Source organism: Lycium barbarum, chromosome 6, assembly GCF_019175385.1.
Source record: "Lycium barbarum isolate Lr01 chromosome 6, ASM1917538v2, whole genome shotgun sequence".
NCBI classification, from domain to species: domain Eukaryota; kingdom Viridiplantae; phylum Streptophyta; class Magnoliopsida; order Solanales; family Solanaceae; genus Lycium; species Lycium barbarum.
In genome coordinates this window covers 128,706,601-128,729,747 of record NC_083342.1, presented here as the reverse complement: position 1 = coordinate 128,729,747, position 23,147 = coordinate 128,706,601, and the positions used below count along the sequence as shown (strand labels likewise).

The 23,147-nt window shown below is 35.1% G+C and overlaps 3 protein-coding genes across 5 annotated transcripts; 2 read left to right on the top strand and 1 right to left on the bottom strand.

Annotated features, from left to right (window-relative positions):
* Positions 1-1,911: 1,911 nt before the first annotated feature.
* Positions 1,912-8,769, top strand: LOC132598844 (uncharacterized). 2 transcript variants are annotated; one of them, XM_060311961.1, is made up of 6 exons: positions 1,924-2,329; positions 2,482-2,577; positions 3,685-3,725; positions 3,829-3,946; positions 6,332-6,412; positions 8,340-8,769. In XM_060311961.1, exons 1-6 carry the CDS (start codon positions 2,147-2,149, stop codon positions 8,394-8,396), a joined length of 576 nt encoding a protein of 191 aa, XP_060167944.1. In that variant the 5' UTR covers positions 1,924-2,146; the 3' UTR covers positions 8,397-8,769. The 2 variants fall into 2 exon arrangements, 1 of the variants encoding a protein (XP_060167944.1); XR_009566689.1 differs by lacking the exon at positions 8,340-8,769 and having other exon boundaries at positions 1,912-2,329; positions 3,829-4,076.
* Positions 8,770-10,069: 1,300 nt separating this feature from the next.
* On the top strand, positions 10,070-15,712 carry LOC132598842 (uncharacterized). 2 transcript variants are annotated; one of them, XM_060311959.1, is made up of 5 exons: positions 10,070-10,285; positions 10,689-10,860; positions 13,603-13,719; positions 13,853-14,061; positions 15,329-15,712. In XM_060311959.1, the coding sequence occupies exons 1-4, from the start codon at positions 10,176-10,178 to the stop codon at positions 14,021-14,023; spliced, it is 570 nt and encodes a 189-aa protein (XP_060167942.1). In that variant the 5' UTR covers positions 10,070-10,175; the 3' UTR covers positions 14,024-14,061; positions 15,329-15,712. The 2 variants fall into 2 exon arrangements, with proteins under 2 accessions (XP_060167942.1, XP_060167941.1); XM_060311958.1 differs by lacking the exon at positions 15,329-15,712 and having other exon boundaries at positions 10,073-10,285; positions 13,853-14,285.
* Positions 15,561-22,965, bottom strand: LOC132598841 (1,8-cineol synthase, chloroplastic-like). The gene is made up of 7 exons (XM_060311956.1): positions 22,776-22,965; positions 22,392-22,659; positions 21,612-21,987; positions 20,250-20,468; positions 16,180-16,318; positions 15,735-15,983; positions 15,561-15,647 (listed from the first exon to the last, which is right to left on the bottom strand). Exons 1-7 carry the CDS (start codon positions 22,956-22,958, stop codon positions 15,642-15,644), a joined length of 1,440 nt encoding a protein of 479 aa, XP_060167939.1. The 5' UTR covers positions 22,959-22,965; the 3' UTR covers positions 15,561-15,641.
* Positions 22,966-23,147: the final 182 nt, after the last annotated feature.

Genomic DNA, 23,147 nt, shown 5'->3' with positions numbered 1-23,147 from the left:
AGTGGTATTTATTTATGATCTGCTTAGTTGATTTAAATTTTATGTGTTTTAGATAAATTAATATTAGACAGTTATTATTTTTGTAGTTAATATTCTTATAGTTATCATGTTTCGCTAGAGTTTTAATTTAGTAGCTTAGCACACTTAAGTAAATAAATAGGGTGATTTGCCTCAATATTTAGGTTTTAAAATGTACTCTCATAATTAATTGATTAGGTGTACATACTTAGCTAGTTAAATTAGTTAACACACCTTGCGTGCAGAATAATTTCATGTCCATTCTTTACACCTTTTCACATGCTCAAACTCTTAAGTTGTAGATAACCCTTTTAAATAATTGTTTATATCACATATGTTTAAATCTGTTTTTTTTTCATTCAAAAGCAAATCGTTCATTGTTAAGTAAATATCCTTATAATATATTCATTTAAAGCTAAAATTTTTAGTCACTGTAATTGCGCACTTTATTTACTTGTAGATTATCACGTAATATGTATTTTTATACATATGTAAATACTTACACCTTTTACTACATAAACATTCATGTTAGTTATTCTTAGTCTAAATTCTATTAATTTTTGTAAATAATAATCAAGCCTTTTACACATCCCTCGTATAATTAAATTGGTCCAGCCGGGAACCACATTTGTGGATTCTGAAGGATGCCTAACACCTTCCCTTCGGAATAATTTGAACCCTTACCTAGAATCTCACTTATTTTCGTAGACCATGTTAAGCTGCATATATTAATAATTTATAGGTACCCTAGTATACCTTAAATGCTAGGTGGCGACTCTGTACATAATTAATTATTTTCGAGTTTCATAAGTTGTGCTTTGTTTAGCCTCGGTTAAAATGGGGTGCAACAATCATCATCTAAGTCTTCATTAAAAGTGTCGGTAAAATGTTGTTGCATTGCCTCATGACCTAAAAGTGGATTATTTCTACCAACATCAATACCTAAATTAGGTGTTTCTTCCACAAATGTTTCCCCATTAAGCGCACCCCTAACAGTACAACTACTACTACCGGCACCACGTCTTAACCTCTTTGACATTATTAAATAGAATTAATTTAAATCACAAGAAAATAAATCACAAGAAAATAAATTACAACAAATTAAATTGCTAGAATTAAATTGCGTAAATTAAATTGCGAAAAATAAATTGCGAAAAATAAAGATAGAGTTGGAACGAAGGTACCAAATTGCCGGATTAATTTCCAACAAAGTGAAGGCGGCTAGAATTGCAAATCCACCAAAGCTATTTCGGATTGTTGCAAAATCACCAACTCCACCAACAATATTATAATGACAAAATTAATAATTGAAAGTTGAAACTATAATAAGACTTTATGGCTAATTATTGCAAAGTAACTATAATTGAGAGATTGAGATTTGAGAGAAAGATGAAGAAGAGTGAATTGATGTGAATTAAAATGAAAATGAAGAAGGGTTTATATAAGGGTGGGAATGGGTTAAAAGCGTTAAAAAAAAAAATTTGGGGGTCAAAAATTAAAAAACTGACCGTTTGGTAACGACCATTTTTGCAACGGTCCATTAAAGCCCAACGACTCTTTGCCTTTTTTTTTTTTTTTTTTTTTAAATTTTCACCGGTTAAACCGGTTCGGTTCCGGTTTTACCGGTTTCAGTTTCTAAAATATTGGAACCGGACCGGTAAACATTTACACGGTTAACCGGAACTGACTAACTAATTAACCGGTTCTATCGGTTCCGGTTTAACCGGTCCGGTTACCGATTAAAACCGGTTAGCCCGAACCGGTTGCCACGTTTAGTGACCACCTGTAATTGACGGTGACTAATCATAATTTTTGTCCATCTAATTAAAGGCGGACTTAAAATTTACATTTAATGTATTCAAAATTTAGAATGTGTCGACTTCTTCATGTCGACAATATTTTGCTCTTACCATAACATTCTTGCCAGTTGTTCTAATCTCACTCAAGGCCAACTCAGACTGCAGTTCCCTTTCGTGACAGACACGTGTCAGTCACCAACGAAATATCTTGATAAGCTCGTGAAGAACCCCGAAAGCAGAAGATTCTAAACTACCTGAAATTTTCATCCCCGAAAAACTAATTAGCTGAGAAAAACTTGCAGTTTTAAAGTTGGAGTAACTGAAAGAAAATGGAGGGAGATGGGGAAGGAGCAGCGAGAGAGCGATCAATTTCACCAACTAGAGCCCGACCCGGATCCGACCCGTTCCTGGTGACCTGTAGAGTGTTCAGCTTTGTTACTGCCTTGGCTGCTATTCTCTGCGTTGCTGTTAATGCTTACTCTGCCGTGAGATCATTTATGCATGGTTATGACGTATGTATTTCTGCTAATAAAATAATGTCTTTCCTGTTTGGGTAAATGAGGGCAGGTTGAATATCATAACTAGGTATTTTTTAATATAATCCTTCACGTCGAGCATGAATCTTTTTTTTTGGCAAAATTTAAAATGATGGAATTTTTTCTAGGTATTTGATGGAATTTTGCGCTGTTATGCCGTGTTAATTGCAATTGTTGTGGTCGTTGCGGAGACCGAGTGGAGCTTTTTCATAAAGTTCTGGAAGGTTCGTTGTGAAGTCTTAGTTTTTCTTATGATATCTGTTGGCGTTATGATCAATCGGACATATGTTTGAAATGATGCGCTGTAATTGGAACAGATCAAACTTTAATGCTGCTACTAGTATGTGTTTTGCATTTGGTTCATGCTTATTCACATAATGATGCAAGGGATGGTAATGTAAATGTAGATTGTTAACATAATAACACAAAACAACCGAGTGACCAAAACCACAACTACATAATAGTGAAAAGTAGGGAGTCAACCAATCATGAGGATGCCACACGAAAATGCAATTGGCAATACCACTGCTTACCAAAGATTAGATTGTTAATATGCCCTATCAAAAAAAAGTTAGATTGATAATATGTTCTTGGGGTAATGTTGAGTTTATGATTTGACTGGGATTTATTAAGCAAGAGTGTTAGTTGCAGTTTATCTAACACAAAGAATTGATAACTCAGAATTGTAAACGCCATGCATTACTTAGAGATTATGAAGTTTAAGGATGAACCAAGTTTGGCCTTTTGGACTATAAATGTTGGAATGCCATACTATCATTCATTTAGATAGATATTCGAGCAATCTTTTATATCTAGGTTAAACATGGCATAAAATATAAGGAGCACTAGGATGTACTAACGATGTCATAAATATATTTGGTTGACCCGTAGTTAGAAGTTAGTAGATGCAAAAGAGGTGTTTTCCCCCACTATTAATTTCTGCCCTTTTAATGCTCAAACTCGTTCTCAGCCTTATCCGTTCACGGTTAAGCATCCAGTCACTTGTATTATGCCATTTTTGTCTTCTTCTCTACTCTTTTCATTATCAGTCAACATTAACCTTTATAGTCTCGTATTCAAGTTAATAAATCCAGGTATAGCTTAATTATTTTAATGTTCCAGCAGTTTTGCTTCTCATAGCACAAGTGAAAAGGTTCCATTTGTTCTTTGGCGCTAAACTTTAAGAACATCCTTCTATGTGGTATACAGTGACTTTATTATGATTATTTTAGTAACATGCTTTCTAGTAGCTTGCACATTTTGACCCGATAACTTTGACAAGAAATAAAAGCCCAATAGTACTGATGTCAACTTTCAATGACTTTGTGTAGGTGTTGGAGTTTTTAGCTGGAAGGGGCATGCTCCAGATCTTGTAAGCAAGACTTTTGCCCTGCTGAGCTTGTTGAAATCAGACTTAACATAATTGTTGGTTTTTAAGGTGGAACTTACTTTCTCCTCTTTCTGGTTTGTTCTAGCGTTGGTGTGATGACCAGAGCTTATCCTGAAGTATATGGGCAAAGGAAGAACCTCATTCTTCTCCAGAACATAGCTAGCTACTTTCTTATTGCCTGTGGTGCAGTTAACATTATATCAGTAAGTTTAGGAAACCATCAGGTTGCTACATGGCAATCTCTTGTCTGTCAGGTCCTATACTGTTGTAGCTTGTAGTTGATATGACACAATCCCTAAGAAGTATGATGCGTGGCCTTGCTTCTCTTGATCGGTTAGTCCCCACCCACCTCACCCATTGGCATCAATATTAATATATATATATATAACAGATTGCATTTGGCTTTCAGACAGGAGTATTCCTTACAAGAATGCGAGCAGTGCGCACCGGTCAATTAGGATATCGGAAGCTATGTTAACTAATATTCTGCTAGATGGTCTTAAACTTGTTTGCATGACCATGTAAATCTTAAGTGTGCTTACAGAACTGTAAAAGAGTTGATATTTAGTTGGAAGAGCGGGAGAAGGAGGAGCAGACGCAGGGCATAGAACGTGGTTCCACTCGCGTTTATGTGGGTGGTACGGAGAGAGAAATAAGAGAGATTTTGAGGGGGTAGAGTCGAGCTTTTCTAAATTAAGGAGTAGCCTACAACAACAACAAGAAGCCCAGTATAATCTCACCATGTGGGGTCTGGGGAGGGTAGAGTGTACGCAGACCTAACCCCCACCTTGAAAGGTAGGGCGGCTGTTTCCGAAAGACCCTCGGCTCAAGAGAGGAGAACAAGAGAGGAAAACAAGACAAAAGGTCAGATAGGACCAAGCATATCGAAAACAATATGAAACAAGGAATAACGAAAGCGAGATAAGTCATGGTAGGACAGTCCGGAAAGAAAGGAGCATTAACTACTATAGATAAATAAGATAACCAAAGTACAACGGCCCAACAAATATGAGCAGCAATCAAATGCAGAAATCAAATGGTAATAAACAAATGAGCAAAACTACAATTACTATGGTGAAAGGATAAGCCACCTAGTCTTCTATCCTAATCTGAGTCCTCCACAACCTCCTATCTAAGGTCATGTCCTCGGTGAGCTGAAACTGTGCCATATCTTGTCTAATCACCTCTCCCCAATACTCCTTCGGCCTCCCTTTGCCTCTCCTGAAACCGTTCATAGCCAACCTCTCACACCTCCGCACTGGAGCATCTGTGTCTCTCCTCTTCACATGCCCAAACCATCTCAGCCTCGCTTCCCGCATCTTGTCCTCCACCGATGCCACTCCCACCTTGTCTCGGATATCTTCATTCCTAATTCTAATCATCCTAGTGTGCCCACACATCCACCGCAGCATTCGCATTTCCGCGACATTCATCTTCTGAACGTGGAATTTCTTGACTAGCCAACACTTCGCCCCGTACAATAAAGTCGGTCTAACCACCACTTTGTAGAACTTGCCTTTGAGTTTTGGTGGCACTTTCTTATCACACAGCACTCCAGAGGCGAACCTCCATTTCATCCACCTTGCACCAATACGATGTGAAACATCGTCGTCGATATCCCCATCTCCCTGTATAATAGACCCAAGATACTTGAAGCTTCTTTTCTTTTGAATGGCCTGGGTATCAAGCGTCACTTCCCCGTCAGCCTCACGTGGTAGGCCACTGAACCTGCACTCCAAGTATTCTGTCTTGGTCCTACTCAATTTAAATCCTTTAGACTCCAACGTCTGTCTCCAGCCCTCCAGCTTATCGTTAACTCCGTTGCGAGTCTCGTCAATAAGGACTATGTCATCCGCGAACAAAATACATCAAGGCACCTTCCCTTGTATTTGTCTCGTCAATTCATCCATCACCAGGGCGAATAGAAACGGGCTAAGAGCTGATCCCTGATGCAACCCCATCATAACAGGGAAGTGCTCCGAGTCTCCTCCTACCGTCCTTACCCTGGTCTTAGCTCCATCATACATGTCTTTTATCGCTCTAATGTACGCCACAGGTACACCTTTAGCCTCCAAACATCTCCATAGGACCTCTCTTGACACTTTGTCGTAGGCATTTTCTAGGTCAATGAATACCATGTGCAAGTCCCTCTTCCGCTCCCTATACTGCTCCGGTCCCTTATTTTCATTTGGTAAACCCATAGAATCCCAAGTTGCATAGGAGATTGGGTGGAGTTTGTAGAGAATCATTTATTTTTGTAGATTCTTTACCTTTTGGTATACCCCTTGTATACGGCCAGCTTTTGGGCCATGTTTATGAATGAAAATATGTTTACCTGATTAAAAGAAAAAGTCTTTAAGTGTGTTTACTTGGTCTCCATGATATATAGTGTGCTGTTAAAGATTACAGCATGTTGTTTGAATGTCTGCATTCTGTGGCGTTTATTTTAACTTCAATTAGCTCGTATTAAAGTGAGGGCTTACTTCTGGCTGCATGCCTGCTATTACGGTCCATCTTGTTGAGTCCTTTTTGGGTACTATATGATGCAATAACCTTCATTTTCTTTTTTCTTGTTATGTTTCTATTAGGGATTGTTGTGCTTTGGATTTATCAAACGTGCGCGCCAGGCGAAAGAAGTCTCCAGGGAGCAAGCGATTCAGGATCTGCAGGTAATCCATGATGTCATGTAACTCTTGTCAGTTTGGAAGCAAACCTTGAGCTGAACACCAGGGGAAAGTTATATATGTGATGCTTTTCCAAGCCTTGCATTGGTCTCACTCTCTAAATTTCTTCTTGGTTTTGTCTTCTCTGGTCCTCTGGTTTTCTGCTGCTGCCACTCTCTCCAAACAGCATCTATCATCCAACCTTCCAAAATATTCGTAAAACGCTAACTGCATTCTTTGCATCACCTACTTTAGATAAAAACAAACAAATTGCAATGCAGAACTAGTACAATGAAACTGCTCTCCTTTAGAGACAATATGAAAAGAGAAAAGTTGGACGGAGAGCCAGATTAGTGATGAACCGTCTTCATGTCCATATCTATATTAAACTTACGACTGGATGAAAGTGGATTTACCTGGTACCCGTTGCTGGTGGGAGGTGGCAGGTATCCCGTGGATTTAGTCGAGGTGCGCGCAAGCTGGCCACAGACACCACCATTATAAAAAAAGTGGATTTATTTTAGACTAGAAGGTTTTATGTTGTAAAAAATAAAAAATGGTATATACTTATAGCCAATCTTGCAAATATCGACTGGTGTGATATTACTACAAACTATAACCGGGCCACAGCTCTGCCATTGAGTTTCAATTCAAAAGCAATAGCTTGCAAGAGTGCCTCTCAATAATTAGTAGAAGACCCAGCAAGGCCTAACTCAAATGACAAAAATTCAAGGACTTCAAAAACTCAAATTTATTCACATTAAAGAGTTAGGCTTTGTATTTTTTTTTAACTGTTTGCCCATATGTGTGTATCTCATTCTTTGGTGGCAGCCGGTTGTCATTGTAAGTCTCTTTTTTCCAGAAAAAAATAAATAAATAGCATAGCATGTGGGTAGTTAGACAGATATTGCATTTAGTTGGAATCAGAGGCAGCATATTTGTGCAACAAGAGGGCAGGTTGTTGGATTCTGGGACTCCTGGAAAACCTTTTAGGTAAGTGATATTGCAGATATAGTGGTTGTAGAAATCTGTCTAATCACATTCTGGTTCAGCGAGTATGTGATAATGTTCAATTTTTTATTGAGTCTGGTGTCCAAACTAGGTGATAGTGTTGCACATTACATTATAATTGGAATCAGAAGCAACATTTTGTGCAAGAGTGGACATTTGGATCCAGGGATTGCTGGAAAACCTTTTTGGTCAGTGATATTGAAGATAAAAGGTTTTCACTTTTCAGAAATCTGTCTGATTACATTCTGGTTTAGCCAGTTGGTGATAATTTTCCTTTTAAAAATAAAATAAAATTGACGGTGGTGTCCAAGCTAAGTGAAATTGTTGTAGTGGGGATTCGGACTTGGGATCTCCAGGTTGTTGCTCCTACAGGGCTACAACCTCAACCATTTAGTTGGACTAGGAGATAGTGTACTCCTAGACTTTTCAGTTGAATAAATAATGATAATATTAAAAAAGACATCTAATATAGCATGTATTCCCAACTATCCCAAGGGACTAAGGGAGTAATCGTTCTTCTTTGCTTTATCTATTCCCACTCAGTTTAATTACACTGAGTAAAGTTGTTTTGCAGAGTCTATAATGTTACATGAGAATTACAATGCTTTTGGTTTTGCTTCTCATTTTTTTAAATAATGATAATAAACGCCTATTGCCTGGCTTCCATATTCGGGGATACCAAGCCTTGAAACTGTTCAGTCAACAAAGAAATCTCTTTCCCCTCATCCCCATTCACAACTCTTAACTGCACCATTAGAGTTTGAATTGCACAGTTGTTTCTTTTTCGGTAAGTAAATTACCGAGGTAAAGAATAGCACAATTGTTTCTTAACCTGCTCCTATTACCATCGCGGATGAGATTGGCTCATCTGTTTATCTCCTACTCACCATTCCTGAAAACATATTAATAATTATAATTCCAGGAATTGGAGCGTCGTAGAGAAGAGCTTGAAGCACTGTTGATACAAGAGAGGGCTTGAGAACATAGAGCTGATATTATGCTACAGCAAAACCCACTGTCGATAGTGAGGAGAAATCTCGGAAAGGAGAGCTCAAATCAACAAATTTGATGGTCGTGTGTTTTTACATGCCTTGTAAACATATTTGAGATTGAAATTTTTTCACTATGTATGTATGGCAAAATCTGTGCAGTTTGCATAGATCACTTTCCTAATGGCAGTAATTGTCTGTTGTGAACTAGGTGGTTGTCTATTCCTTCATTCCTTGTTAGTTCTAGACAGTTAATTAAATCTAAGAAGCAGCACCTGCTCGTATTGTTTTTGTGTTAGAGCAGGATGAATTATTTAACTTATTATTCAGGAGCCTTTTACAAAACCCTTTTTTAATGGCGTTTGACTCGCTGCCTGATTTTCAATTTCTATCCAGCTGACCTTAGACGGTATATAATGCAACCAGTTTACAACACGTGAATTTTGGCAGCATTCAGATGTATCATGGTTAATTTAGTAGTGAGATATGTTTATCATGTTTAAATCAAAGAGATTAAAAGATGAATGAGGGAAATTGGTGTAAATGTTTCAGGTTTCTATTTCAGACTGAAATAGGCGGTTTTCGCAGTTTTCCGTAGGCTATTAATTTATTGTTCAACTAATTGTTGTCTCCAAAACGAAGAGGAGAGAGGTCATGATTGATCTTGTTTTTTTGGTTTAATAGCACGTTAGTTCCAGTTATATAGCACTGTTTATTTTGGGAAGTCGAGCAATATTATTCTATCCTTTGTAAGTTTTAAATATTTTTGACTAAAGAACCTGTGATTTATATGATTTAAGTTTTACTAATATCTATAGACTTGAAGTCCATGCGAATACTAGAGTGTCGTATTGTTCCACCGGTTGGATCAAAAAACTACTTATTTCGCTGTCACTCACATTTATTCTGTTAAGAAAATATATTAAATCAACTAATTCGCTATTAGTCAAAATTATTTCATTTTTTTTTGTGCGGATTGCCATTCAAACGCACTGGTCTTTAGTTTTTGCCCCTCAAATTACTGGTCTTTAATTTTTGTCTTTCGCTTAATAAAGTGGCCGAAAATATCTTGAGGTTCTGGTTTATAACCCCCGCTCAGTCAAAGAAAAAAGAATTTCTCAAGGCAAGGCTTTTCGCGAAACCTCTGCCTTAAGACCTAATATTTGCCCAAAATTAGGTATATTCGAGCAAAAGTTAGGCCTTAAGGCACAGGCTTGCCTTAGGCTTAACTTTTGCTCGAATAGGCCTAATTTTGGTATGAAACTCTGCCTTGCGATATTTTTTTTGACTGAGCCACGGCTCAAACCTAGAACCTCAAGGTATCAAGCGAAGGAAAAAAATTAAAGACCAGTAATTTGAGGGACAAAAATTAAGGCCCAACCCCGAAAAAGGGCAATCGTGCAAATTGCCCATAGTATTTCAAATGTTAGTTCATACCCTTCTTCCGTCCCATTTTAACTGTCACTTTAGATCTTATGAGGCCCACTGAAAAAAATAACGGTATAGTTTACGAAATTATTAGATGCCTAAGGAGGAGAAGTTCTTTAATATAAGAATGTAGTTGAAAAAAATTATTATTATTAATTTTTGTGTTGAATTCAGTATTTTGAGACACTTTTGTTTTGGTTAAACCAGCAGTTAAAAATGGGAGGGGGGAGTATTTAATTTTAGAAAATAAAAAATTCAAAATAGACAAGTAACATTCCAAGAACACAATGAGTGAGTGATATAACAATTCAAGAAATAGGCGAGACGGGTAAGGGTGAGAGATGGGAGAGGAAAAGGTGAAGAATGAAGCAATTGAGATAATGGGTCTGTTTCAAGTGCTTCCTCGTCTAGTCGTCTTCGATCTTGATTACACCCTTTGGCCCTTTTATTGGTAATCTCCCTATTGTTTTTTCTCTTTTAATTTGGTGTCCAATTTTGACTTTTCCTTTATTCTGCCTTCTTTATATGCTTTTGGGTTGAAATAAAAAAAGAGCACAATGGATACGCATGATATATACATACAGGGTTGCAGCTAAAGCTACTGAGTGAGTGAGTTGAAATAGAGCACAATGGCTTCTTTTCCGCTCTCTACTTTAAAAAACAAACATACTATGTCACAATAGTCTAAAGCCAAGGGTGTATGAATTGATTGAATTCTATGTTGAGGGCTTTCATTTGGTTTAATGTTTAACATGCTTGCTACAACTCTCTGCGACTTTCAACACCCTGTTATCTATCCAAAATAAGTGAGCTTGTTATTCATAATTCCATTTGTGTCTGCTTTCTTCTTTCAGTGAATGCCGCTCCAAAAATGAAATGCCATCTATGTATCCTCAGGCCAAAGGTATCTTACATGCCTTCAAGGACAAGGGAGTCGATGTTGCTATTGCCTCAAGATCACCCACTCCAGATATTGCCAACGCTTTCCTTAAGAAACTCGGGATAAAATCAATGTTTGTAGCCCAGGTGAGATGCTGGAAATCTCAGCATCTCTTTTCATTCTTCTTTTGATGCTATAATAATATTTATTGATAAAACCTATTTCCTTATACCTCCTTCGTTAGCATTTGACTTCCTTGCCTCCCCTCTTTCCATCGTCGAGGAGTGGGACAGTTGGTTGGAAGAGAGAAACACAGAGAAAATAATAGGTCCATAACTATGTTATCCATATGTTATGGGATGAAGAGTTTAATGTCATAGAAAATGAATGATGCTTTAAAAAGCCCCTCATGACCAAAAAATAAAACTACAGGTAACAAGTTTTTGATACAACTTTAACAAAATGCTGCAGTTCGATTCAGGGCTTTTTGTTACCTAGTTTTTAGTTTATCGGAAATAGAGTTCATTAGTCCAATTTCAGAAGTTTTTCAACATAGACATTTAGTGCCCAATTTCACTTTTCAGATTGGCCCTGCATATACATAAAATCTTTACTACTGTATGTTATAGTTTGTTGATTACTACATTCCAACTTGGTTTGTTAAACATTTTCTGGGAAAGGTAGACTCAGAAAGCATTTTCAGATTTGTATCGTCCATAATTATTTGTAAGCCACATTCTGGTCTAATTGGCTGGTGTTGCCATCTTGGTTGTTTGGTTGGTTCTCAAATCACCTTCTATATATGGTTAGGAATGTACTTAAGACGAACTTAGTTTATCTTGGCATTTGGGGCTAGGAGAGATTAAATAATTTTTGCTTTGTTGTGGGTGAAAATAGGATGGTATAAACTTAAACTCTCTAAATATTGTTAAATCAGGTAACGCCTTCTTTAATTCGCACTTAACCCACTTATTTAAAGGCGTGTCCATATTCAGCTATGACACTGAATAAACTTGGACACAAGATGTCTGTTGGACATGCGGATTCACATATCTTACAACCAACTTTGTCCTCTACTCGTGGAGGAGAAGTAAATATTTTTATAGTTTTATAACCGTCATCATCATCTTGGTTCCACATCTAGTATTGATTTTTTTTTTTTCTGAAAAGTAATCAAGGTGGCGTTCCTCTCACATATCAAAAGGAAGAAATTTCAGACTGAGGTGCCTTGGCTAAAATGGCCATCTAGCAATAAGCATAGGATTCTTGTTCGCCTTATGATTGGTGGCTTAACCCAAATGAGGGACCCAGGTATCTAGGCACGTAAACCAGCACTTGTCTAAAACAAGTAGTCATGAAGCGTTTATCTTTATCTGTTATCAACACTCTGTAACAATTGATATGCGCACTACTTTCCTTATAAACTTATTCATCTGTGGGCAAAGCTCATCATTCCAGGGACCTCTTAGGAAATTCTGTTGACGTTCCCCTCACCAAGTGTCATGTTCTTTTCCTTCCAACTATCCACATTAAATTACTTTATCATCCTTGTTCTTTCCTCTATTGGTCTCTACATTCCATCCATGTCGTTACATCTTTTACTGGCATGACTATTGAATTTCCAGAATTACCTGAATGCTAGTTGAGGAGTTTGAACTTTTAGAATTCTATTTTGGAGAATGCACTCACTCTGTTGTTACCTTCTCAAAAAATTAAAAATAAAAATAAAAAATGCATACTCTTTTAGTTCTCTAACCCAGGACTTGGAAGTCCTAGTTTGTCTTCAGGATTTCTTCTTCAAGTCACATGCTTCTCATGGAATGGGCTACTGTAAAAGTTTGAACTTGCAGAATTCTAAAATTTAGTGATGATGATAATGCGTGAAAGTTGTGGAATTCTCTACCTTGGAATTTGAAACTTCTGCTTGTTCTTTTCATAGTTCTCCTAAAACTTCCTGGCAGGAACATCACTACAGAAATCGTACTGTCCTCGTCAGGCTACTAGTAGACACCATATTCCCTAGCCAACTTCTTGCCTTGATAATGTGCTATCCTGGAAAATTACCCCAAATTACCAGAAAATTCTCTTTTGTATATTCCTCTGGCAGACTCACATTTGAAACAGAATTCTCACTTTTGAACCAGGTGCTTTTGTCTCTCTTCCCTTTGGCACGAATCTCACTTCCAGTTACACACTCCTATTTTGGTTGTTTTCATTTTCAGTAAACTATTTTTATTGTAATTTACTTTTGAAATTTAAGATTTTCTTATGCATCTTTGACATGAGTTATGCCTAATTTTAGGCAAAACTGCACGAGTTCTGTGTACTTCACTAAAAGGTTAGGGGTCGTTTGGTATGATGGATAAGCAAAAATAGTCCTGGGATAAAAATTTGGTACCATCTTAATCCCACGTTTGGTTGGGATAAAACCACGGGGTGGATTAGTTACCGCGGTATTTGAGTGTTATTTTATCCCACATAGAGGGTGGAATAACAATCCCGGGATAACTAGTTCCCCAACCAAACTAGCCCTTAGAGCCTTATCTTTTATCAGTAAAGCTCAGAACCTTCATTAGTTCTCACTTTCGAAACATCAACTGAAATTTCTTTCTTCACATTAAGCATTTGTCATTGAGTTGGAAAGTGGAAAATGATTCCTATTCTTCACATTTCCTTGACTCCTTTTTTTCTTTGAGAGGTGGTGGTCTTGGGGTTGTCGGCAGAAAGATAACTTTGCTTGTTGCCACACATGATAATCTAAGATCTGCATCTGTCCGAGTAAAACTCTAAAATGCTCAGTTTCATGATTAGTCCCTCTATATTCATTTTTTTATCTGGTGCTGCTTCCCGTGTGAGGTCATCATTATACTGAATGCTTAGTGCTGCAGGAGATATTCTCCAGTTGGACACATAAGACGGAACACTTTCAGAAAATCAATCGAAAGACAACGGTGCCTTACAATGAGATGCTGTTTTTTGATGATGAAAATCGGAATATACAAGCGGTAAGATCACTCTTTGCGAATTGTGTCTGCATTTCAGTTGATTCAAATAATATCGCTGGTCGGTCCAAATTAAAGTATTTGGTACATGCAAATCCTATAGATCCACATAGTAAGCTAAAGAAGTAGTTTTCAGGTTTCAAAAATGGGTGTCACAAGCATATTGGTGGGCAAAGGGGTAGACTTAGGGGCTTTGAGGCAAGGACTCTCTGAATTTGTTCAGAAAACTGCTTCAGTGGAAAAGAACAAAGAACGATGGCGCAAATTCTCAAAAGAATCGGGTTCATCCAAAAGTGACACACAATGACGATTTAGCAGTCGCCACTCGCCAGCATAAAAAGAAAGGTAATTGTTGGGATGTCAGTTGCACTAGCAGTCAAGACTATGGCCCAATCCTGTATCAATTCATCCTTATCTGTTCTCATTAAAGGATCATTGTCCAAGTTTGTTGTGTTGATACGGATGTTATTGTTGTATGAAGGCTTAATACCCAGATGGACCCTTAAACTTGACATGTTTTGTAAGATAGGCATATAAACTTATAAGGTGACCAGATAGACACTTAAACTTACTCAAAGTGTATTTTTTAAGTTTTTCAGTTGTTTTGAAAACAAAAACTATATTTTTCAAACACTCACAATTTTCATGGCCAAACAAGCCCTAAATATATCACAAAATATTTTTTTTTAAAATGCAAAAATAAGGCAAACGCATATACATGAGACTATAAATGTGCACTTAAACCAATAAATACTCGCTAATCGCAATTTTGCAGCTTTCAAGTAACTCAGTTTTTTTTTTACACTTAAATAATTAAAAACAATAACTTTAACCAATAAAAATCCTTAAAAAAAGAAATTTCAAATTAAGAAATTTCTTTTTTTTAAGGATTTTCTTCTCGGCTTTACAGTTTTCTTAATTTGAAATTTCTTTTACACTTGAAATACTGAACTTAGAAATTTCTTAATTTGAAATTTCTTTTACACTTGAAATACTGAACTTAGAAATTTCTTAATTTGAAATTTCTTTTTTTAAGGATTTTTATTGGTTAAAGTTATTGTTTTTTAATTATTCAAGTGTAAAAAAAAATCCGAGTTAATTGAAAGCTGCAAAATTGCGATTAGCGAGTATTTATTGGTTTAAGTGCACATTTATAGTCTCATGTATATGCGTTTGCCTTATTTTTGCATTTTAAAAAAAAATATTTTGTGATATATTTAGGGCTTGTTTGGCCATGAAAATTGTGAGTGTTTGAAAAATATAGTTTTTGTTTTCAAAACAACTGAAAAATACACTTTGAGTAAGTTTAAGTGTCTATCTGGTCACCTTATAAGTTTATATGCCTATCTTACAAAACATGCCAAGTTTAAGGGTCCATCTAGGTATTAAGCCTTGTATGAATATTGGCACTTTGAACTTGTTCAATAGACGGGTTTCCTATGATGTACAGCACTGGGGATATTATGAAAGCATATTCATTCACCATGAGAAGTAAAAAATGCCATGCAAGTCACTGTAGTTTACGTTTTGATAATGCATTGTGTAATACTGTAATATGCATACCGAACCCACTGACCCTAATTCATGGATTTCTCTCTATAATTGACCATAGGGGAGTCTCGTTTTTGCTGAAGAGCGTTTGTAAGCTGGAGGAATAGATTCAAAGAGCAACGCCATGATGTGATTTTTAGTCGTGGAGATATTACCGCCATGGCCGTCACCATGCTGGTACATGCATTGTGCCATTCTTGCTAGGTTCATAGCACACGTAACATATATCGTAGGGAAGGGCTGTCATGAGCTTCGTTCATTTTCTTCCATGTCTGGCTAATCAAAGCCCTACTATGTTGTCGAGCCTCTTCTTCTGAAGCTTTATTTTCGTTCATGTAACATTGTATTGATTTAGGTACATCACCCCTTTTCAACTAGTCCTGCATTAAACAATGGAAAGACTAGTGTTGGTAAATAAAAATAAGGCAGATAACCTTCTATGACATGTTAAACTACATTGATAGTACCGATGATGTTCCTAAATCATTGGCGAGCCGCAAAATCAATGCTGAGCAACGAATTATGTCATGGTAATTCTCCAAGTAATGCAAAGCCTCCTTGTTTACAGGGTTGGCAACGAGGAAATATGCATGTACTAATATTACTGGAGCTGTTATCGAGATCCAGGCATTGTCCATATATTCTTCCATGGTTGGGGTATACTGGCTATGGTACCACTTTGCTTCTCTCAAGTATGAATTGCACAAATCTGTCCACTGAAAATTTGATTTCACGCAGTAGTATTATTCACTAGGTTATATTACATACTCCTATAACATATCCAGTTTAACTCATACACATAGACAGTGTTAAGAATTTTTACACTATCATGTTAGCTGCTTGTAGCAAGTAACTTTATATATCATATTTTTCGAAAAAAAGGGGATACATTTTAGAGAAAGAGGAAGTTACCGCATTTCTTAGATATGGTAAAATGAAAATGCCATGCTCTTCAAAAGCATCACCAGCCACTTCGTTAATAAAGTTGTCGAGTGCAAAATAGCACATCTTCATAATGTCTGGGAGTTTATCCAACTCGTTGATATTCCATCTGAAAATAATATGAACAAGCAATAAAAATTGGTAATTATATATATACTAGCAATACATGTCCGTGCGATGCATGGGCCGAACATGTCTATTCACTTTAATTAGCTAGACATGTATTTTATGTATTTTGAAAATAACTTTTAAAAACATTCTAATTGTTATTATATATAGCAACATATACAAAATGTATTTTATATACCATCATTTTAGTTATAATTAAAAAATGGAGTTTAAAAATTAAAAACATATGATGGAATTACGTCTTTGAGATGGAAAGAGTCAGACTTTTTTCTCGTTGTCACGACAAAGAAAGTTGTTCATCGATTTGAAAAGAAAATTAGTAAGAATATGAGGGAAACTTAATATTTTGATTCTAGATTTTTTCTTTTAAATTCTTTAATATCTTGCATGTATATCAACATGTTGATATCCATTTCAATTAACTAATTGTTCAAATCCAAACATAAGAACCATTGTTGTATATATTGGATTTTTAATAGCAAAACTAATAAAATATTTTTCTTAAATTAATTAAAAAATATATTATAATATTTTATAATAACAATTATAGATAAAAAGAATTCTTCTTCTTATTTTATCCTTCATATTAATTACTCATTTTCAAATCATTTTCTGAGGCTATTGAGACTATACATCAATAAATATGAATATTATGATAAAATATATACTTCATTTATTAATTTTTAAAGAACGTGAAAAGTCAAAAGTGGACAAGTAAACATGCACAGAGGGAATAAATATGTGTAGGAGAATTAAAATTAAAGTGCATATGTATATACATGAGAAGAGAATAAATACTCAGTACTATGACATATGTCCAAGTGGGATAAAAAAGTAGTTGGCTAAAGCGTACAATTATATAACTTTTGGCAAATTTGCATTGCTATTGTTCATCCTCTCTTCACTTTTAAGTATTGACAAAGAAGAAAACGGGGATAAAAGTCACTCCCTCCGTTTACTTTTACTTGTCCACGTTAACATATCAAGAGAAAGAAATTTTTGTTCTTATTATTAATTTTACCCTTCACATTAATTACTTATTTTCATATCATTTTCCAAAGCTATTGAGACTTACACAAATAAATATGAATATTATGGTAAAATATATACTTCCTACGTCCATATTACTTGTCACTTTCCCTTTTGCGCGGCCCTTAAGAAATCATAAATAAAAGATGCATTTTACTATCTTACCCCTATCTCTCCAACAAATACGTTCTAATCAAAATTGACTATTTTCAAGAACATTTATTACTAAGGGTAAGATGGGAAAGATTTAATTAATTTTATCTTGATTTTGTAAATGAACAAGTAAGTTGGACATATATTTTTAATAATGTGACCAAGTAATATGGGACGGAGAGGGTAAGATGGGAAATATTTAATTAATTTTATCTTGGTTTTGTAAATGAACAAGTAATTTGGACCTGTATTTTTAGTAATGTTGAGTACTTCATTTATTAATTTTTAAAGAACGTGAGAAGTTAAAAGTGAACAAGTAAAAATGCACGGAATTAAAATTGAAGTGCATACATGTATACATGAGGAGAGAATAAATATTCAGTACTATGACATATGTCCACGTGGGATAAAAAAGTAGTTTAGTAATGTGGCCAAGTAATATGGGACGGAGGGAGTACTTCATTTATTAATTCTTAAAGAACTCAAAAAGTCAAAAGTAAACATGTATAAGTGCACAGAGCAAATAAATGTGTCAGAGAATTAAAATTGAAATGCATACGTGTATACGTGAGAAGAAATAAATATTCAGTATTATGACATATGTCCACATGGGATAAAAAAATAGTTGGTTAAACTGTACAATTTATATAGCTTGTGGTACAATTTTGTATACACGTGTATACATGAGAGAAAATATTATCAATTGCATGGGCCCAAGTGGGAGGATAAAAAGAATGGAAAAAGACATATATGGCCGCTCGGCCAAAACTAATCCCATCCTCAAGCCCAATTTTTCCTAAACCCAAATTATACCCACTAAACTAATCCCATTCATTAGCCACAACTTAAATAAGACAATTTGCAAATAAAAACCCAAACACAAAAATGTTTGAGGGGAGTTTTATATATAATATGTGTCATTTGTGTATAAAATATGTATTAGTACATATCTGTAATGTATAGAAACTGTATAAAATATGAATAATTAAGGTATCTATCATTTTTGTATATAATATGTATCATTTGTGTATATGATGTGTATTAGCACAGTGCAACTGCCCTGTATAGAATAGAAAATTGTATCATTTTTGTATAGAAAGTGTATATATAATTTCAGCATGTGTATATAAACTGTATCAGTCTTGTATAGAAAGTGTACCATACGTATAAAAAATGTATTATAGAAACCGTATCATTGTGGTATATAATATGTATCACTATTGTATATGTTAAAAATAAATATCATATCATTATTGTATAATATGTGTATAATAAATGTATAATTAACGTATAATTTATGTATAATAAATGTATGATTAATTCTAGCATATGTATATAAACTGTATAATTCTTGTATATAAAGTGTATATATAATTCCAACATATGTATATATGCTGTAGCAGCCCTTTAGCGGCGACTTTTTGTGGTGACTTAGTCGCCACAAAAAGTCTTTTTTTTTTAAGCGGCTGGGCTGTTGGGCCGGCCAGCCTTGACATTATTTTGGGTCGATCGGCCATTTTTTGGCATTAATTTGGGCCGACCGGGCACCTAATGGGATTAAGCCCAAACAGTAGTTAAATGTGAGATTAGTTTGGTTGAGTGGACCCACAGTGTCCTTTTCCTTAAAAAGAAAAGTTGGCTTGCCCAAGTGTACAATTAACATTACTTTTGGTGCAATTATAACAACAGTGTTCGTCCATGTTTGCCCACAAAAACTGTCATTTCTAGATAGTAGAGAATATTCAGTATTATGACATATGTCCACGTGAGATAAAAAAATAGTTGGTTAAACTGTACAATTTATATAGTTTGTGTTACAAATCTGTATACCCATGTATACATGAGAGAAAATATTACCAATTGTCATTACATGCCCGTGTGATGCACAAGAAGAAGAATTAATTTTATCTTGGTTTTGTAAATGAACAAGTAATTTGAACATATGTTTTCAGTAATGTGACCAAGTAATATGGGACGGAGAGGGTAAGATGAGAAATATTTAATTAATTTTATCTTGGTTTTGTAAATGAACAAGTAATTTAGACATATATTTTTAGTAATGTTGAGTACTTCATTTATTAATTTTTAAAGAACGTGAAAAGTCAAAAGTGAACAAATAAAAATGCATGGAGGAAATAAATACGTGTCGGAGAATTAAAATTGAAGTGCATACGTGTATACATGAGGAGAGAATAAATATCAGTACTATGACATATGTCCACGTGGGATAAAAAAATAGTTTAGTAATGTGGCCAAGTAATATGGGACGGAGGAAGTACTTCATTTATTAATTCTTAAAGAACTTGAAAAGTCAAAAGTCAAAAGTCAACAAGTATAAGTGCACGAAGGGAATAAATGTGTCGGAGAATTAAAATGGAAGTGCATACGTGTATACATGAGAAGAAATAAATATTCAGTATTATGACATATGTCCATGTGGGATAAAAAAATAGTTGGTTAAACTGTACAATTTATATAGCTTGTGGTACAAATTTGTATATACACGTGTATACATGAGAGAAAATATTACCAATTGCATGGGCCCAAGTGGGAGGATAAAAAGAAAAGTTGGCCAGCCCAAGTGTACAATTAACATTACTTTTGGTGCAATTATAACAGCAGTGTTGGTCCATGCTTGCCCACACAAACTGTCATTTCTATATAGTAGAGATTTTTTTATTTTTTTTAACATTGTTGACAATTGGAAATACTAGGCATTTATTAATTACCTTTGGATGGCATCAGTGAAGATTTGTAGTTCATCCAGAGTACCAAAAACATCATAGACATCATCTATTGTGGTTACTAAAGCATTTACTTTTGTGGCAATTCTTCTGAAGTATCCATATTGAGGAAGGAAATTTACTCCGACTGTCCAAAAAAAATTCTCCACCAACCTATCTCTACCAAATGGCAGATTCTCTGCTAAGCATGTTTCCTTCCACCACCTATTAATTTGTTCATGAAATGAATTTAATTATGATAATAGAAAAGCCAGTTTATGCAGCTAAGGAGGAAAAAAAATACATACTAAGAGTCGGTGCAATTCACAATTGACCACGATTTATATATTTTGCTACGATTTATCATTTTGTGTTTAAAAACTGGTGTTTTGTAGTGCTTTATACGTACTTTGCAAATTTTGTTACTCCATGACTTAGGTCAGAGTACAAGGGTGAAACTATGTCTAACTCTGGGACTCAATTCAAAAGTCACTCACTTTTTTATAAGCAATAAATATATTTTAAACTAGATTATTATATGTCAAAACTTTTTATACAAAAAGATATATGAAAAATTATAGTAAAGTCAAGATTATATCAAAATATTTTTTAGTATTATCACTTTTTCTCACTAAAATAGTAAAGTGACAATATTATTTTCCGTCACATTAAACTATTTGAACATTATAATATATAACAGTAAAATAGCAAAACTAGTTTCTATCAAGTTGGAAAAATTGAACTATGGTATGTGTTAATATTTCAGAATTTGCAATTCAAGCCCGAGGCTAATTCAGATTGGATAGGCCAACACCTTCCAAGCTTCAGGATCTTGACAGTCCAAAAAGTATTTCTATATAATTATCATGATCCTGTGAAACTTTAAGGTGGTTGCTAGTTGTATCTATGTCCTATTCTATTCCCTAAATCCTTTTGTCGACCCTAGGATAGATACAACTATTTCTTGTCTATACCAACCTCAAATTTGAGACTTGCCAGATTATATGAATTGGATATATATAATTTGCGGAGGTTAAAACCTCCACGAATTGCAACTTTTAACCCCCGCGAATTACCTGTTTTTTGTAGGTATCCAACTCCCGATTATATTTTGAGGAGGTTAGGTTTTATGTCCCCTTTGTTTTTGTATTTATTTTTGGATTTTAATATACAAGGTAGGGATCAACGTCGAACTTCGATGGCTTTAATAAAAAAAATACGACAAGTTTAAGCACCTAAATCTAGGTCTGTCCTTAATTAGATTAATGTCATCATGTCATATTAGCTTGGACTTATCATCATTTTGAAAATTCAAGCAAATAAATCTTGGACAAAATTGCAAAATTTGATTTCTAGAGTAGCAATTACCTAGACACATATTTTAAGTCCTCAACATGAGCTGCTTGAACAATGTTGAAGTCAAGGCTAGCCAGCTCAAGCAAGAAAGGGATCATGTCTTGTCTTTTCTTGTAGAAATTGATGAACCACCTTGCCTCTAATCTCAACATCCTCCAATGCAATGGAAGCTCCAAAGCATGGTGCACTAGCTCAGCCAGATCTTGATCCTTATAATTTTTATTTTCCAAATATACTCTTAGGTGTTTTTCTGTCAAAGTTCTTGCTAACTCCAATTCATTTTCACCTTCTGTTGCAAGAAATGAAGCTTCATACAAATATAGCATCCCTTTTGTATCCTCAGTACAATGACCAGCTGCCATATTGTCATACAAACCATCAAATATTTCTGCAACCAAAAAACAGGATTATATTTGGAATTGTATGATTCGACCTCTGACATGGAGAAACTCAGACATTTGCACAAAGGGCTTTTTTTGAGACACAATTTAAAAATCTATCCCCCGTTAGTCCAGCGGGCTAAAATTGTGTGCAAAATGAAAAATACATCAATGCGAAATCTAGCCACCAGGGTAGTTGGGACATAATTTGACGGGTGATCAGCCTAAAAAAATTGGTGCAAATAATCCGAGAAATTCCTGTAGGAAGCTTGTCCCCTTTAGTGGATTATATGCGATGCGAATCTAAATTAGTCGAGTTAACTAGGGGATGTCAGATACTAGATGTATAAAGCAAAAATAAGATAAAAAATCAAACAGAAGGAGCGAGAAAATCCAAAATACTATAACACACCTTGTGAAATGTTAAATCCGTTTTGTCTCAAGAGTCTAAATTCAAGAGCTTTAGCATACAAGTGATCTCTTTTGCTCAATTTTTCGCTATTTTTGCCATATATTGTATTCATAATGCTGTATATTTCATCTTCAAAGTGATAAGATAATCCAAGCCTTTGCAAATTATCGATAATCTCCAACTGGTCCAATGGCTTCATGTTACGATCATTAAGCATAATCTTGACTTCCATTTTCAGTTCATTGCGGCGTCTGATGAAATTCTCACTCTACATAGAGGGAAAATAAGAAGAAATTTAAAAGATTTATGTCGATTTAATCAATAATATACTCCAGCTTATAACGTAGTTGTCAAATAATTAAGTAGCTAGAGAGAAATGCTTACTGAATATTGATTCTTCAATGATTGAATATGAGTATAGTCCCAAATAGAAGGCTGATAATTTCCAGATCGTCGAATACTGGGGGCAGCTTGAGCATTAGAAATGCCGGATTTTGGAACTTGTAATGTCCAAATAAAATTTGGTTTGGTAATAATAGATGCAGAGATGATTGTGGCCATTGCCATGTCCAGTTATGTCTGATAAATAATGTAAATATGTAGTCATAGAATATTTTGTAAATTTTCTAATTTAGGTTAGTATATTTTATATCCTATTAGGACATTGTAACTATGGTATATTTACCAATTCCATCAATGAGAATAATCACGGAATTAATCTCTTTCATGGTATCAGATACTAGGGTTTTTTTTCCT